The sequence below is a fragment of the Thalassophryne amazonica genome, chromosome 4 (genome assembly GCF_902500255.1).
Source record: "Thalassophryne amazonica chromosome 4, fThaAma1.1, whole genome shotgun sequence".
Classification (NCBI taxonomy): domain Eukaryota; kingdom Metazoa; phylum Chordata; class Actinopteri; order Batrachoidiformes; family Batrachoididae; genus Thalassophryne; species Thalassophryne amazonica.
This window is the reverse complement of record NC_047106.1, coordinates 34,249,327-34,263,675: the sequence shown is the minus strand read 5'-3', so window position 1 is coordinate 34,263,675 and position 14,349 is coordinate 34,249,327. Positions and strand designations below refer to the sequence as shown.

The 14,349-nt window shown below is 41.8% G+C and overlaps 1 protein-coding gene across 1 annotated transcript in view; it reads left to right on the top strand.

Annotated features, from left to right (window-relative positions):
* Nucleotides 1–4,957: 4,957 nt before the first annotated feature.
* vps53 (VPS53 subunit of GARP complex) overlaps nucleotides 4,958–14,349 on the top strand; it is an 82,620-nt gene continuing 73,228 nt past the window's right edge. Inside the window, 4 exon segments of the mRNA XM_034169378.1 lie at nucleotides 4,958–5,127; nucleotides 6,547–6,627; nucleotides 7,644–7,693; nucleotides 7,790–7,856. Coding sequence (XP_034025269.1) covers nucleotides 5,044–5,127; nucleotides 6,547–6,627; nucleotides 7,644–7,693; nucleotides 7,790–7,856 — 282 coding nt within the window. The 5' untranslated portion in view covers nucleotides 4,958–5,043.

Genomic DNA, 14,349 nt, shown 5'->3' with positions numbered 1-14,349 from the left:
CTGTGGCCCCCTTTTGATGGGCCCATGCCAGCGCCCTGTGTGCTTCCCTTAGGTATGGGGTTGCTTCCTGTGCCTCCTTGGGGGGGTGCGGTGTGGGGGAGTGTGTTCTGGCACCGCCGGGCCGTTCCCCTGGTGGTTCGTCGTGCTTCCCCGGCGGCTCTGGGGGGTGCCCTTCCTGGCCCCTGTGCCCTTCCGCTGACCTTTTTCTCCTGGTTTCTTCTGGGGCCCTGCGTCCTGGACCCATTTCCATCGTTGCTTGTGGCCAGCCATATGGCTTCTGATGTGCCGGAGTGGTTCACATCATATGGTAGGGTTCTGTACTTTTGTCTTGGCCCAACACACCACCCACAGTAGTGATCAGATATTTAGCTGTGATCTGGGTCTCTGTGCGTGGACGTTGTGTGTTTGTGGTCGTTTCCACAATTCAGTTTTGGGTGCTGTTAAGGGGATCAAGACTCTGGTGTCCTAGATTAGGGGATGAATGCTCACTAATTAGACAACAGACTGTTGCTGTCACTACTTGTTCATGTGTGGTTTGTCCTGGTAAGTTATATGGTTGGGGTCCTGTGTCCTCGGTGTGTCACTTCTAATCACGTCACAGTTACTGCCTTCACCACTTGTCTTTCGTTCTTGTCTGTCTTTGTGTTGTTTTGGTGGTTGGCTCTTACTGATAGAAGCTGTCGGTTGGCGTTGAGGGGGATGTTGTAGGCTGATCGGGAATGGCGGATGGGGGGGTCACACACACACACACACACACACACACACACACACACACACACACACACACACACACACCACGTTCACTCATGCACTACATACCTTCTGTCTTGCCAGAATAAATTGCATATATGTGTATTAATGTACATAACTGGTTCTGGGAATGGTTCTGGTTCAGGGAAAGAAAGAAAGAAAGAAAGAAAGAAAGAAAAATATGATGGAAAGTTGATCTGGTGGCGTTGGCGTGTCCGCGGTCCTCAGAGGGTTAAGAAAGCTGGATTATCCTCCGCGTTTGGTAATTCCATCATTTTCACCAGGTGTTGCAGCCTTATCCTGCACTCTGTCCTCAAAATCTAAATGTTATCACATTTTACACATCATCGTGACCATCAGAAATTGATTGCAGGCAGTGGCACTGCCACGTTAGAAGCAGACACGACGTTCGTGGTAGCCGTGACCCCGGGTGAGGTGGGCAGCGTGATGAGTTTCCTCTGTGGGAGATATTTTGATCGGCTGTCTCACAGCTGCTCTGTCGCGCATCCATCGACACCGCAGCCATCTCATCGCTCTTCCTGCACTCCTTTCTCTCCATGCATTCCTTTTTACTGCCCCTGTCTTCCACTTCTTTCATCTTTTTTATTTCCCCTCTGTACTACTTTGCTGCAGCACCACCAATCCCCATCAGAAAAATAATGAAATAAATAGACGCCGGCGGGTCATTTCTGCACACATCCTTTAAAAGCGGCGGACAGCACAAATGGATTTCTGCCATTTTATCCAACGTCTTTACAAGTTCATCTGATGACTCATGAATTTGGCGAATTTCATCTCCCTCAAATGTGCAGGCTTGTGTTCGTTTTTTTTTTTTTAAATGAGCAGAACTGTTAAATCCTCGAGAGATGATGGAAGCTTGTTGCACCTGATCACCTCCATTCCTTTTTCCCCTCATTCTCTGCATTTTCACCATATAAATGTGATATCCTATCTTCTCTCCTCCTCCTTTGCAAATGTGCTCATCTAATCTCCTCTCATGTTGGATCTATCGTTTTTCGTGCACTTCCCTCTCCTCTTAGCTCCCTTCTCCTCTGTGAAGATGTTTTAATGTGGTACTTCAAACTCTCTTATGGGCTTATTTTTGGTGTTTTGAAAAACAAATGGAATAGCATCAAGCGTAGAAGTTTGGGGGTTTATGAGATTGTGATTGCCTGTGTGTTAATCTGAACAACAGGGGGCACTGCTGCTCCTAGATTTGAAAGATGCTGAAAGATGCTTTCTGTTGTATTAAATCAGGGTCTTGATGCAGTAGGTGTGGCAGAGATGCTTTTAATGTTAAAAAAACATTAGAGCGAGAAGAATTGGGCGCTGCAGCGTCATAATGGAGTCAGGGCACAGAAGCATCATAAAGCATTGAGATCAGAGTGGTGCTATGAGGAGATTTAAGGACTTATGGAAGGCAGACAATGTGACAGCAGGTTGTAAAGCTGAAAATCTAATTACAATATTCTGAGGAAGAATTTTTCATCACCTCGGATCGTGCCGAGCCTTAAGGGGCTGATAGGGGAAAGAAAAGTGCACATTATCAAATTGCACGCCCTCTGCCAATCTGTCTGTGGCTGTTTGCTTTGAAATTTGTGGTAATTATTTCTCAGCAGGGAGCCACAGTGGTGCAGCGTGTTACGCTGTCACCTCACAGACAGAAGGTTCACAGGTTTGGAAACGACATGGCGCCTTTATGTGTGGCGTTTGCATGTTTTCACTGTGTCTGCAGGCGTTCTCCTGCAATTGACCACAGGTGTGATGGTAACATGCAGGGACACAGTCAATGGAAATGTATTTTTAAAATGTAATCATCCCTCCCCGCGGAGTTGAAAATGGAGATATTGGAATGGGTTCTGTTTTTACGAGTACTTCTGTCCATGTCTTTGTTTTGGGGAGGGTCCACTAGTCCTAGGGTGCATATTATTTGATGGAGTATATTACAAACCCAAACTGATTTTAAAGTCCACAAATAAATGTAATACTTTCAAATAGTTAACAAACCAAATCTAGTTTTGTTCAATTTACAAAAATAAAACATTTGATTCTGTTGACATACACCTTTAAGCACCTTTAATTGTACTGTTGTCTATAAATCTGTTGAATTGAAAATCAACAAATAATGGTAATTCACCATAATTAAATAGGTTTTTGTCATTGTCACACTTGCTTACTTTAGTGTAACATAGATTCTACTATGAATGTAAAAACAACTTCAACATGCTGCCCTTAATAGGAGGACATAGGACTAGTGGACCCTAGGACTAGTGGGAAGTTAGCCTTCGTTTTTATCTTACAGACAGTGGTGCGCACAGTTCAGTGAATCAGCTAACAGCTAAATAGCAAAACTAACTTTTTTGTGAGCAGATTAGCTTTTCAAATAACTTTGAAAACTATTAGCAGATCAGTTAACATTTTGCACCTATGTCATTTCGGAGCGTCAACAGCAATTCACCGATTATAGCCTTGTTTCTGCATAAAACTGACTTTAGAATGATTTAAGAGGTTTTTCTTTGTCATCTGATTGTTAATAATCACATTATTCCCTTTGATCGCTTTGGGTGTAGAGAGTTAGACTCAGAGAGTCAGTCTCAGACGTGCTGCTGTGGCGCTCTGATCCCCTCCCCTGTCTTTTATTATGAAATAATGTTGTATTTATGTGGAAATGATTGTAGTACAAAAGCTTCAGACATCTGTCATTGAGATAAATGATGACAGGAGTGCTGTTTGAAGCTGAAACGAGGCGATAATCTGTGAATTGCTGCTGACGCCCCGAAATGACTCATGCGCAGTGAAGGCAGGGTGGTCCGATCGTTCAGTCAGCGACACTGGATCTTTATTCTGGATCAAGTTTCACATTATATAGTCTTTGAAGGATTACATCAAAACTACTTCACAGATTCTCACCAAATTTGCACCATAGGTAGATATTAAGGTATGGAAGACTTCACTGAATTTTGGAGGTGATCTTGGATTTCCCAGCCATCGGATCAGGCTAAGGATCTGTCAAGGGCCGTGTGTTTGTCGGCGAGCAAAGACATTCCCATGTTAAACAAACCCACGCACAGGTGTCTTTAAATCGACCCTGGATGTAGAATCCCATCTGCGAATTGACCAAGAGACCATCTTCCTCTCCAGCGAGGGATTGCCATGACTGTCAATAAACTGTATGTTGACTGGAAACTCACTCACCTTCAACCACTTACTCCAATTAAGGGTCACGGGGGGCTGGAGTCTATCCCAGCAGTCATAGGTTATGAGGCGTGGTACACCCTGGACAGGACGGCAGTCTATCACAGGGCCACATACAGACAAGCAAACACATTGACACCAGCACACACAATTTAAAGTTTCTAATCCACCTAACCTGCATGTCATTGGATGTGGGACGAAGCCGGAGCACCTGAGGAGAACCCACGCAAACATGAGGAGAACATGCAAACTCCACACAGAAAGGACACGGGTGGGAATTAATCCCATGTCCTTCTTGCTGTGAGGCAACAGTGCTAACCACTAAGCCACTGTGCTGCCCTGAATGGAAACTACAGTTTCATTTCATTGTTGTTAATTTAAATATTGATGTACATCTTGATTATCTAATCTTGGTATGCTAATTTTGGTAATCTCCATGTTTACGTTTCAACATATTAAAATTTCACCTCTATATGTCTGTTTTTCTGGGGGTTTAGGGCCACACACACAAAAAAAACCAACCCCAAGCCAACACGTCAGTCATATAATAAAAGTTAGACGCCTCGCACCTAATGACTACTGGGATAGGCTCCAGCTCCCCTCATAGTTAACTTTTCAGTTCAAGGATACCGATCCTTGCAACTAATTTTCAGGTTAGGTGTTGCCACCACTGAATATAGGACATAAAGAGGAAGTAAGTAGGCCCTGAGGACTTTTGTGCAGGTGTTTACCCTGTAATCCGTAGCACCGATGGTCTTGTCCAAGGACACAGATAATGTGACAAGGAATTGAACTCAGGTCTACATATTGGTAGCCCACCTCCATGACGTAATTGGTCTGCTGTAGGACAAAGCAAAAACACATTATTTAATAATGGTGGTAATTTTGGTAGTCGTGCTGGTTGGTCACTCCTCACTGGTTTGGCTGTTTCATGTACTCTGACGTTCCACAAACTCCAGGACAGTAAGTGGCGCTGTTCCTCTTTCATGCTGTTTTGGAGCCGCCACAACGCCAAAGGAAGAAAGAGGGCGAGGCTTCCTGACCAGGAAGTGCAATGCTCGACCGGTGTTGTGTGTTGTGTTGTTTTATTTTGACGTGATGGAGGAGGAAGAATTTGAGTTTGCAGAAGATTTGGAAGCTATTTTACATTTAACCCCAGAGGTGCAGTTAGCTATTGAACAGGTGAGTTGTTCTCGCTGCTGTCCGTGGAAGACGCTGTTGTCGTTGCTAACTGCGGTTAGCTGCTGCGAGCAGCCGAGGGAGAATGTGACAATGAAACGGTTTTCTTATCGTTGTGTAAAGGTTGGCAGATAAAACTAAGACTGTGAAATATACAGTTTCCACCTGTCATGACATTAGTTTTACGTTCACATGTCGATAGGTTGTGGTTTACAGTTTGTGTTACCTCAAGTCAGATAGGATCGGGATGACCGTGCACTGGCTTTATGTGTACGTTTGGAAATCTCCAACTTGATACCTGTGTTTAGTTTATGTTTTGATCAAATTATTGTTTTGCTGTTGTTTGAAGTCCCAAAGTTGTTCGAATTGTTTGCTATAAATGCTCGGCTAGAATATAGTATGCTTTATGATACTATGAATAGTATTTGATGGCAGAGTTTATATCTTTCTGTTGCAGGTTATTTGCAGTGAATATCCTGAAAAACGACAGAGCAATGCAAACATAATGAAACTTGGGTTTATGTGTGTGTGTGTGTGTATGTGTGTGTGTGTTTGTTTGTTTGTATAAAATTAATATATTTAGGGCGGTGGTGGTGTAATGGTTTGGACGTTGGATGATCCAGGTTTGCTTCCCGGTCATGGCCAAGCTCCCAACTGGCACCTTGAACAGATGCGCTGGGGAGGAATGAGAAGCACATGCTGTGGGCCCTTATGATCATAAGCTGCTGATAAAGTGCTTTCATTGACTACCTATGTTAAATAATGAACCTCTTCTCTCTCTTCACTTACATTATTTTCTAAATATTACAGCCTATCCCAGCAGTCATAGGGCGTGAGGCACGGTACACCGTGGACAGGATGCCAGTCCATGAGTGTGTCTGGCATCTTTATTATGTTTAATGTTCTAAAGTAGCCATGCAGTGTTTATTCCACCAGTTTCTTTTTCAGTCTTTCCGGCTTTATTTATATTTTTCTGGCACTAGGTCTCATTGTAGCATCCTCAGGTAACGCAGGAGTGATTGTAAAATGTGCGCTTACTTGCGCACATGTGGCTTAATCTATCACATACAGTGCCTGAATGTTTGAGGACCCTTGTTGGCTGGAGGAGGCCAAGGGGATGCCACGTTTCACTTGGCTGCAGCAGATAGATAGCTATTTTAGAGATCTTGGCATGGAGCAGTTATCTGCCTAGGTGGTCCCCAGGATACAAGGTGGTTCTGTGGTGTGGATACATCAAAGCTCTGCACCAGTGCACTGGCCTAGATTAGTCTAGTAACCTGAGTTGGACTGTTGTTCTGTCAGGCGGGATCCATAGACGCTCAACGTCTTCACACTAACAAAATCCAGAGATAAACTCCAACCCCAGTGGGCCTCAACGCTTACACAGAGGACTTATTTATTTTTGTTTTTTGTCTGTACAAGGTTTTCCCCAGTCAAGACCCACTGGACAGAGCAGATTTCAATGCTGTAGAATACATCAACACATTGTTTCCAACCGAGCAGGTACAGTACAATGAAATTTGTCTGAAGCTACATTTACACTTATGACATTCACTCAGCTTGACAGCTGATGGCAATATGTACTTATTACTTGCAAAGAATAATATTTATTAAGGGAGTTTAGGATTTTTATCATCATTCTCTAATACCAACACTGTTCCATCAATCTATTTTTTGACAAAATATGAGTTTGTGTATTAATATTTACAAAGAAATAGCTAAACCAAGAAAATGTACCCTTATTAACTGGAAGAAGTGTACATAGACAACACTTAATTGCGGGTAGTTGTGACTTTATTGAACAAAAAAATAAATAAATAACCCACCCTAATTTCTATAGTAAATGGTAATTAATTCCAAAGTCTCCTTTTGGCTGCCAAATCAAAGGTCTCCTTTTGGCTGGAAATGAACATATCATCATTACATAACATGAATAAGACAGAAACATATCCGTTTTTCACATAGGTAATTCGATGACAGCATTTTATGAACAGAAAAGGAGTGTTACCGAATATTATTACACTTTTTTCCCACAAATATTTACGCCACATATATATTCTCCATATCCATGAGGGGTCACTGTAACGTTTGATGTTTTACTTTTGGAAGTTGTGCCGTTTTAAGCAGCTTTTACTAGTGTGCACAAATTTGTCTTCATTGGTGTGTAAAAATCCAACAGTTAAATGAGGTTTGTATATAGAACATATTGGTATCATATGAATCAGAGACCACCTGACCATCCAAGCACAAGTTCTGTACTGTCCCACTGCTGTGCAGATGCGTTCATTTTTGTGTATAATGTTGTGTGTATTTAATGTGTAATGTGTATTTAATCAAAAGCGTTGATTGTGACTCACAAGTCTACCAGAAAGCAGGGACAGCCAAGAGAGTTTTGAATATTTTAAATACATTGTCATTTTTACTGCATGACAATGAAGACTACACTTGAGCCACATGTCAAAATAAATGTAAACAGTTGATACAATAGAACTCTCTAATTTCCACTTCTTGCATTTCAGTCATTGGCTAATATTGATGATGTTGTAAACAAGATTCGTCTTAAGATTCGGTGAGTAGCTATAAATCTGTATAATAAGCTTCTCAGAATATTGTATAAAAAAAACATCATCCAAAACCTGACTGTCATTTTTTGTCATGTTGCCAGCCGTCTAGATGACAACATCAGGACAGTGGTGAGAGGCCAGACCAATGTGGGCCAGGATGGCAGACAGGTGAGTCAATGGAATAGAGGCTGTGTTGATTGGACTCATTTAGTTTCCTTTAAAGAAAATACCATGTTTCTATGTGGCAAAATAGCACTTACTTTTTGCTTTTCTATAAATCCATGAGGCTTCTCAATATGTTGTTCTTTTTATCCTGGTGCTGCCTTGATGTTCCTGTGCATTGCTATTACTGATGAATATGACTTTGTGGGTCAGTTATAATAATGTTGGTGTTTGCCATTGTCCTTATGGCTCACAAATTGTTGCAAGTATTCTTGTGACTTTTGGTCACAAGATATTTATAATAATAAGTCCCTTTGGCTTCTCCCTTGTTTCACTTGAAGTCACCACAGCACATCTGAGATAGAACTACATGTTGATTTGGCACAAGTTTTACACGAGATGTCCTTCCTGATGCAACTCCACATTACATGGAGAATGGACAGGGTGGCCTTGGACTAGGAACCTTCGTAACTGGAAACAAGCTCACTTGGTCACCGGCCCTACCCACAAGTTCTAAAATAATACAACCCCTGGCAATAATTATGGAATCACCGGCCTCGGAGGATGTTCATTCAGTTGTTTAATTTTGTAGCAAAAAAGCAGATCACAGACATGACACAAAACTAAAGTCATTTCAAATGGCAACTTTCTGGCTTTAAGAAACACTATAAGAAATCAAGAAAAAAATTGTGGCAGTCAGTAACGGTTACTTTTTTAGACCAAGCAGAGGGAAAAAAAAATATGGAATCACTCAATTCTGAGGAATAAATTACGGAATCACCCTGTAAATTTTCATCCCCAAAAGTAACACCTGCATCAAATCAGATCTGCTCGTTAGTCTGCATCTAAAAAGGAGTGATCACACCTTGGAGAGCTGTTGCACCAAGTGGACTGACATGAATCATGGCTGCAACACGAGAGATGTCAATTGAAACAAAGGAGAGGATTATCAAACTCTTTAAAGAGGGTAAATCATCACACAGTGTTGCAAAAGATGTTGGTTGTTCACAGTCAGCTGTGTCTAAACTCTGGACTGAATACAAACAACATGGGAAGGTTGTTAAAGGCAAACATACTGGTAGACCAAGGAAGACATCAAAGCGTCAAGACAGAAAACGTAAAGCAATATGTCTCAAAAATCGAAAATGCATAACAAAACAAATGAGGAACGAATGGGAGGAAACTGGAGTCAACGTCTGTGACCAAACTGTAAGAAACCGCCTAAAGGAAATGGGATTTACATACAGAAAAGCTATACGAAAGCCATCATTAACACCTAAACAGAAAAAAACAAGGTTACAATGGGCTAAGGAAAAGCAATCGTGGACTGTGGACTTGCTTGCCTCTACTGGTGGTTGGCTCTCACTGCGGTATTGTATCACTTCCTGTTCCGGAGCACAGCGGTGTTTTTCTGTATCTGTTAGCTGTTTAATCTGCGCAGTTAGATTGATCTAGTTATCTAGATTACGATTTGTTTCCCAGTGTAATCTTTACGTGCCTTAACTAAAGCACTCCTTCTGCTGAATCACCTCTAAATTATTTACACATTATTCACTTTGCGTGTTTTTAGGAATCCGCTAGCTTAGCATAGCTACTAGCTCTTAGCCGATTTAGCATGGCGGCTTCTCCTGTCTCTCCCGCACTTTTCTGCTCTGGGTGTGAAATGTTTAGTTATTCCTCGGCCTCCTTTAGCAGTAACGGTACTTGTAATAAGTGTAGCTTATTCGTAGCTTTGGAGGCCAGGCTGGGCGAATTGGAGACTCGGCTCCGCACCATGGAAAATTCTACAGCTAGCCAGGCCCCTGTAGTCGGTGCGGACCAAGGTAGCTTAGCTGCCGTTAGTTACCCCCTGGCAGATCCCGAGCAGCCGGGAAAGCAGGCTGACTGGGTGACTGTGAGGAGGAAGCGTAGCCCTAAACAGAAGCCCCGTGTACACCGCCAACCCGTTCACATTTCTAACCGTTTTTCCCCACTCAACGACACACCCGCCGAGGATCAAACTCTGGTTATTGGCGACTCTGTTTTGCGAAATGTGAAGTTAGCGACACCAGCAACCATAGTCAGTTGTCTTCCGGGGGCCAGAGCAGGCGACATTGAAGGAAATTTGAAACCGCTGGCTAAGGCTAAGCGTAAATTTGGTAAGATTGTAATTCACGTCGACAGTAATGACACCCGGTTACGCCAATCGGAGGTCACTAAAATTAACATTAAATCGGTGTGTAACTTTGCAAAAACAATGTCGGACTCTGTAGTTTTCTCTGGGCCCCTCCCCAATCAGACCGGGAGTGACATGTTTAGCTGCATGTTCTCCTTGAATTTCTGGCTGTCTGAATGGTGTCCAAAAAATGAGGTGGGCTTCATAGATAATTGGCTAAGCTTCTGGGGAAAACCTGGTCTTGTTAGGAGAGACGGCATCCATCCCACTTTGGATGGAGCAGCTCTCATTTCTAGAAATCTGGCCAATTTTCTTAAATCCTCCAAACCGTGACTATCCAGGGTTGGGACCAGGAAGCAGAGTTGTAGTCTTACACACCTCTCTGCAGCTTCTCTCCCCCTGCCATCCCCACATTACCCCATCCCCGTAGAGACGGTGCCTGCTCCCAGACTACCAATAACCAGCAAAAATCTATTTAAGCATAAAAATTCAAAAAGAAAAAATAATATAGCACCTTCAACTGCACCACAGACTAAAACAGTTAAATGTGGTCTATTAAACATTAGGTCTCTCTCTTCTAAGTCCCTGTTGGTAAATGATATAATAATTGATCAACATATTGATTTATTCTGCCTTACAGAAACCTGGTTACAGCAGGATGAATATGTTAGTTTAAATGAGTCAACACCCCCGAGTCACACTAACTGTCAGAATGCTCGTAGCACGGGCCGAGGCGGAGGATTAGCAGCAATCTTCCATTCCAGCTTATTAATTAATCAAAAACCCAGACAGAGCTTTAATTCATTTGAAAGCTTGACTCTTAGTCTTGTCCATCCAAATTGGAAGTCCCAAAAAACAGTTTTATTTGTTATTATCTATCGTCCACCTGGTCGTTACTGTGATGTTCTCTGTGAATTTTCAGACCTTTTGTCTGACTTAGTGCTTAGCTCAGATAAGATAATTATAGTGGGCGATTTTAACATCCACACAGATGCTGAGAATGACAGCCTCAACACTGCATTTAATCTATTATTAGACTCTATTGGCTTTGCTCAAAAAGTAAATGAGTCCACCCACCACTTTAATCATATCTTAGATCTTGTTCTGACTTATGGTATGGAAATAGAAGACTTAACAGTATTCCCTGAAAACTCCCTTCTGTCTGATCATTTCTTAATAACATTTACATTTACTCTGATGGACTACCCAGCAGTGGGGAATAAGTTTCATTACACTAGAAGTCTTTCAGAAAGCGCTGTAACTAGGTTTAAGGATATGATTCCTTCTTTATGTTCTCTAATGCCATATACCAACACAGTGCAGAGTAGCTACCTAAACTCTGTAAGTGAGATAGAGTATCTCGTCAGTAGTTTTACATCCTCATTGAAGACAACTTTGGATGCTGTAGCTCCTCTAAAAAAGAGAGCTTTAAATCAGAAGTGCCTGACTCCGTGGTATAACTCACAAACTCGTAGCTTAAAGCAGATAACCCGTAAGTTGGAGAGGAAATGGCGTCTCACTAATTTAGAAGATCTTCACTTAGCCTGGTAAAAGAGTCTGTTGCTCTATAAAAAAGCCCTCCGTAAAGCTAGGACATCTTTCTACTCATCACTAATTGAAGAAAATAAGAACAACCCCAGGTTTCTTTTCAGCACTGTAGCCAGGCTGACAAAGAGTCAGAGCTCTATTGAGCTGAGTATTCCATTAACTTTAACTAGTAATGACTTCATGACTTTCTTTGCTAACAAAATTTTAACTATTAGAGAAAAAATTACTCATAACCATCCCAAAGACGTATCGTTATCTTTGGCTGCTTTCAGTGATGCCGGTATTTGGTTAGACTCTTTCTCTCCAATTGTTCTGTCTGAGTTATTTTCATTAGTTACTTCATCCAAACCATCAACATGTTTATTAGACCCCATTCCTACCAGGCTGCTCAAGGAAGCCCTACCATTATTTAATGCTTCGATCTTAAATATGATCAATCTATCTTTGTTAGTTGGCTATGTACCACAGGCTTTTAAGTTGGCAGTAATTAAACCATTACTTAAAAAGCCATCACTTGACCCAGCTATCTTAGCTAATTATAGGCCAATCTCCAACCTTCCTTTTCTCTCAAAAATTCTTGAAAGGGTAGTTGTAAAACAGCTAACTGATCATCTGCAGAGGAATGGTCTATTTGAAGAGTTTCAGTCAGGTTTTAGAATTCATCATAGTACAGAAACAGCATTAATGAAGGTTACAAATGATCTTCTTATGGCCTCGGACAGTGGACTCATCTCTGTGCTTGTTCTGTTAGACCTCAGTGCTGCTTTTGATACTGTTGACCATAAAATTTTATTACAGAGATTAGAGCATGCCATAGGTATTAAAGGCACTGCGCTGCGGTGGTTTGAATCATATTTGTCTAATAGATTACAATTTGTTCATGTAAATGGGGAATCTTCTTCACAGACTAAAGTTAATTATGGAGTTCCACAAGGTTCTGTGCTAGGACCAATTTTATTCACTTTATACATGCTTCCCTTAGGCAGTATTATTAGACGGTATTGCTTAAATTTTCATTGTTACGCAGATGATACCCAGCTTTATCTATCCATGAAGCCAGAGGACACACACCAATTAGCTAAACTGCAGGATTGTCTTACAGACAAAGACATGGATGACCTCTAATTTCCTGCTTTTAAACTCAGATAAAACTGAAGTTATTGTACTTGGCCCCACAAATCTTAGAAACATGGTGTCTAACCAGATCCTTACTGTGGATGGCATTACCCTGACCTCTAGTAATACTGTGAGAAATCTTGGAGTCATTTTTGATCAGGATATGTCATTCAAAGCGCATATTAAACAAATATGTAGGACTGCTTTTTTGCATTTACGCAATATCTCTAAAATCAGAAAGGTCTTGTCTCAGAGTGATGCTGAAAAACTAATTCATGCATTTATTTCCTCTAGGCTGGACTATTGTAATTCATTATTATCAGGTTGTCCTAAAAGTTCCCTAAAAAGCCTTCAGTTAATTCAAAATGCTGCAGCTAGAGTACTGACGGGGACTAGAAGGAGAGAGCATATCTCACCCATATTGGCCTCTCTTCATTGGCTTCCTGTTAATTCTAGAATAGAATTTAAAATTCTTCTTCTTACTTATAAGGTTTTGAATAATCAGGTCCCATCTTATCTTAGGGACCTCGTAGTACCATATCACCCCAATAGAGCGCTTCGCTCTCAGACTGCAGGCTTACTTGTAGTTCCTAGGGTTTGTAAGAGTAGAATGGGAGGCAGAGCCTTCAGCTTTCAGGCTCCTCTCCTGTGGAACCAGCTCCCAATTCAGATCAGGGAGACAGACACCCTCTACTTTTAAGATTAGGCTTAAAACTTTCCTTTTTGCTAAAGCTTATAGTTAGGGCTGCATCAGGTGACCCTGAACCATCCCTTAGTTATGCTGCTATAGACGTAGACTGCTGGGGGGTTCCCATGATGCACTGTTTCTTTCTCTTTTTGCTCTGTATGCACCACTCTGCATTTAATCATTAGTGATCGATCTCTGCTCCCCTCCACAGCATGTCTTTTTCCTGGTTCTCTCCCTCAGCCCCAACCAGTCCCAGCAGAAGACTGCCCCTCCCTGAGCCTGGTTCTGCTGGAGGTTTCTTCCTGTTAAAAGGGAGTTTTTCCTTCCCACTGTAGCCAAGTGCTTGCTCACAGGGGGTCGTTTTGACCGTTGGGGTTTTACATAATTATTGTATGGCCTTGCCTTACAATATAAAGCGCCTTGGGGCAACTGTTTGTTGTGATTTGGCGCTATATAAAAAAAATTGATTGATTGATTGATTGATTGACTGTGGATGACTGGATGAAAGTCATATTCAGTGATGAATCTCGAATCTGCATTGGGCAAGGTGATGATGCTGGAACTTTTGTTTGGTGCCGTTCCAGTGAGATTTATAAAGATGACTGCCTGAAGAGAACATGTAAATTTCCATAGTCATTGATGATATGGGGCTGCATGTCAGGTAAAGGCACTGGGGAGATGGCTGTCATTACATCACAATAAATGCACAAGTTTACGTTGATATTTTGGACACTTTTCTTATCCCATCAATTGAAAGGATGTTTGGGGATGATGAAATCATTTTTCAAGATGATAATCCATCTTGCCATAGAGCAAAAACTGTGAAAACATTCCTTGCAAAAAGACACATAGGGTCAATGTCATGGCCTGCAAATAGTCCGGATCTTAATCCAATTGAAAATCTTTGGTGGAAGTTGAAGAAAATGGTCCATGACAAAGCTCCAACCTCCAAAGCTGATCTGGCAACAGCAATCAGAGAAAGTTGGAGCCAG